The following is a 3,073-nucleotide window of genomic DNA, read 5'->3' on the forward strand; positions in this document are numbered from 1 at the left end:
GACAGCACATCCGGTAGTAAAAGTAGACTCATTTAATTTAATTTTGCATGGGCTCTTCGCGACTCTGGAGTCCTGCAGGAATCCGGAGGACAGTGAAGAGGAGTGAGAGTTAGTTGTTTACGAGCACACTCGCAAACAAATCTCTCCCCTTTTTAAAAAAATAAAATAAATCCCTTACTGTGTATTTCACTGTAATCCTAAATCAAACGCATCTAGCGATCTAGCACTAACCGAGGTCACACCAGTGGCGTAGCCAGGAATTATTGTGTGGGTGGGCCTGGAGAAATGTAGGTGGGCCAGGGGAGACATATTAAGCGTGGGGTCTGAGCTGAAACTTCATTAATGATTTTTTTAATGCAATAAGCATAAATTAGCAGTGAAAATAAAAACATAGGCACGGCGGCCTCAGAATGTGTGTAAAACTGACAGGGATGGGTATCGTTAAGGTTTGAACTTTTATCGATCCGGTCCTTTTAACGGTACTTTTATCGGTTCTTTTGGAGAAAAAAAACAAGGTAAATTTACTAAACAAATTGTGAACAAAACTAACAATGCTTTTTATTTAAATTAAATACATAATATTTCACATCAAAAGAAACAACAATGTTTTAACAAATCGTATTAAATAATCTGATGACAGCACTGTAAACAGAATAGCTGAAACTTTAACAAAATAAATAACTCAGTTACCTCTAATCATTAACCCATGTTTGTATAATGTAGTTAACTCCGTGTGTTGCTGATAGCATACATAACACCTGACGTGGAAACGTTACTCGTGGATGGGGCTACAGAGCTGCTAGAAAGAGTCAAACCCGGTGAATTCCTCCGTCTGAATGTGGTACACTTTTGCGGGGCCCACCCACAGCTACGCCACTGGGTCACACTGCTGTAAAAAGTCAGCTGCTAATGATTGGCACTTTGTTGGACCAATTAGCAGTATTACGTCACGAACCCTAGTGCATGTAGCCCAGCGCCTATTGGATCACAGAATCGGCCAATCGGAAGAAGAAACTCCAATGGGCGGAACCGGAAACACGTTCAGACGATTTCTGTCTTTCTGTCAAGTAAAACAGTTAGCCGTAACAGCTCTCCTAAAACATTACAGCCGCTTCTAAACCCGTATGAACAGCTATATTTGATAATTGCAAAGTACGGATCGGTTTGTCGAGGCTACGCTTACTATATTATATCTCATATTTCAGAAGGTAAGATTTAATTCAGCTCTGGTTTGCTAGCATGCTAATGCTAATACATATTAAAGGAGCAGCCGGTTAGCTTGATCCCTGAGCTAACGTCACATCCATTGAAATAAACACAAGGTCTGGGGGGCTTATTTTCCTGATTTATGGTGTGAATTGTTGACTACTACTTGTGGGAATGATCTATTTTGTTCACATGTGATGTATGCGTACATTTAGCCTCCGCTGGGCGTCTTTTGAAGCCAGTTTTTACTGTCTTTGTCTCTGTGTTCTTCTCTCAGTAAGTCATCATGGGTGAGGTGGAGCTGTCTTGTCGGGCCTATGTGAAGATGTTCCTGCACGCCTCTCTGTTCCCTCGGTGCAGCATCAACGGGCTGCTGCTGTCCTCCAGCTCTGCAGGCGGGGCTGTGTGTGTGACAGACTGTGTCCCGCTGCTTCACTCCCACCTGCCCCTGGCTCCCATCACCCAGCTGGCCCTGACACAGGTAGGAGGACTCATGGTGAAATAACTATTCAGATCCCCTTACTGAGTTATCATACTAATTCCAAACTGGGGGATGCTACACTTCAAAGTGTGACTTTATTCAGGTAGCTGGAATATACACACGTCCTTTTTGCAGAGTTAGAGCCAAGTTAAAAACAATTTCCAAAAACATCCTCAGCCCTCATCTATTGGTTTAATGTTCCGATTTTCTAATATTTTGTGCCATGCTGTGTAATCTAGTCAACATTAAACTATTGGGCAATGGTAAAGGAAACTGGGTCAATGAATCTCAGTCAATGAACAGCTGACTTTTAAATCGATATGATTGTCCCATCTTTCATCTCCTTCAAATATTGTTGCACTCTAAATCTAATTAGTGTTTTATTGACTATACCTTTTACCATATTAATGGGCAATGAATGATTAACTTTTGAAACTAACTCTAATAGGTTTTTATACCAGATCAAATGACTTTACTGGCTCTTGTGCTGCAGAGGAAGCTTTCTTGTGATGAGAAGAGTCCCCAAAACTCTTTCTGTAAGAGTTTCTAGTTTTGCATTTGAGATAATTGATGTCTTAATGTTTTGGTTTGCTCTCTGGTTTCAGGTTGATGTGTGGTGTTCACAGACTAAGCAGAGGATAGTGGGATACTATCAAGCCAACGCCTGTGTGACAGACAGCAGGTTAGTTTCCTGTTTTTTACTATTGAACGTTTAGTAAAATGTTCAAATATGTTGGTAAGTTCAGTTTTGGTCAAATGTTAACCTTTCAAACTTTCTGTTAAATCTGTGTTCTTCCCTTAAACCCCACAGCCCGACACCATGTGCAATGAAGATAGCGGATAAGATTTCTGAGCAGTTTGACCATGCAGTTTTGTTAATGGTAAGAGATTTAAAGGTCACCTATCATGCTATTTTTAGGCAATAGTATAGGTCTCAGATATATACGAATATATAGAAAACATGTCTATAAAGTGTTTCGCTCAAAATACCAAACAGATCACCCATTCTAGCCATGCCTCATATCCCTCTATTTCACTTCCTGTTTCAAAAGTGCTGATTTGGGTATAAAGCTTAAAAAAAATTATATATATATATATATACAAAATAAAAAAGGAGGGGGCTGAGGGGAGATTCTACCGGCAGCTACTGTCTAAACTAAATACTGCCGTGATGAAACGCCATATCGTGGATTATCAAGGATTCTTTCTGAAACAGTCTGGAGCTCAAAGGCTTTCTCTCTTGCCGGTTATACCACAATAGGGGTGCAACAACTAATCAACTTAATCGATTAAAATCGATTACCAAATTAGTTGGCAACTAATTCAGTCGTCGATTCGTTGGTGACGTCATCACATGTGTTCTACACCCCGTTAAGCTCCAACGTT

At 40.4% G+C, this 3,073-nt stretch overlaps 1 protein-coding gene across 1 annotated transcript; it reads left to right on the top strand.

Moving 5' to 3' along the window:
• Positions 1 to 959: 959 nt before the first annotated feature.
• On the top strand, positions 960 to 2,583 carry LOC104954807 (ER membrane protein complex subunit 9-like; the record flags this gene model as incomplete). Its single annotated transcript, XM_010781992.1, has 4 exons — positions 960 to 1,208; positions 1,484 to 1,687; positions 2,293 to 2,369; positions 2,499 to 2,583. Coding segments are annotated over exons 2-4 (357 nt in total), but the record flags the coding sequence as incomplete, so codon positions are not given.
• Between the last annotated feature and the right edge of the window lie 490 nt (positions 2,584 to 3,073).

This window comes from Notothenia coriiceps, unplaced genomic scaffold (assembly GCF_000735185.1).
Source record: "Notothenia coriiceps isolate Sejong01 unplaced genomic scaffold, NC01 NC01_scaffold00023949, whole genome shotgun sequence".
NCBI classification, from domain to species: Eukaryota; Metazoa; Chordata; class Actinopteri; order Perciformes; family Nototheniidae; genus Notothenia; species Notothenia coriiceps.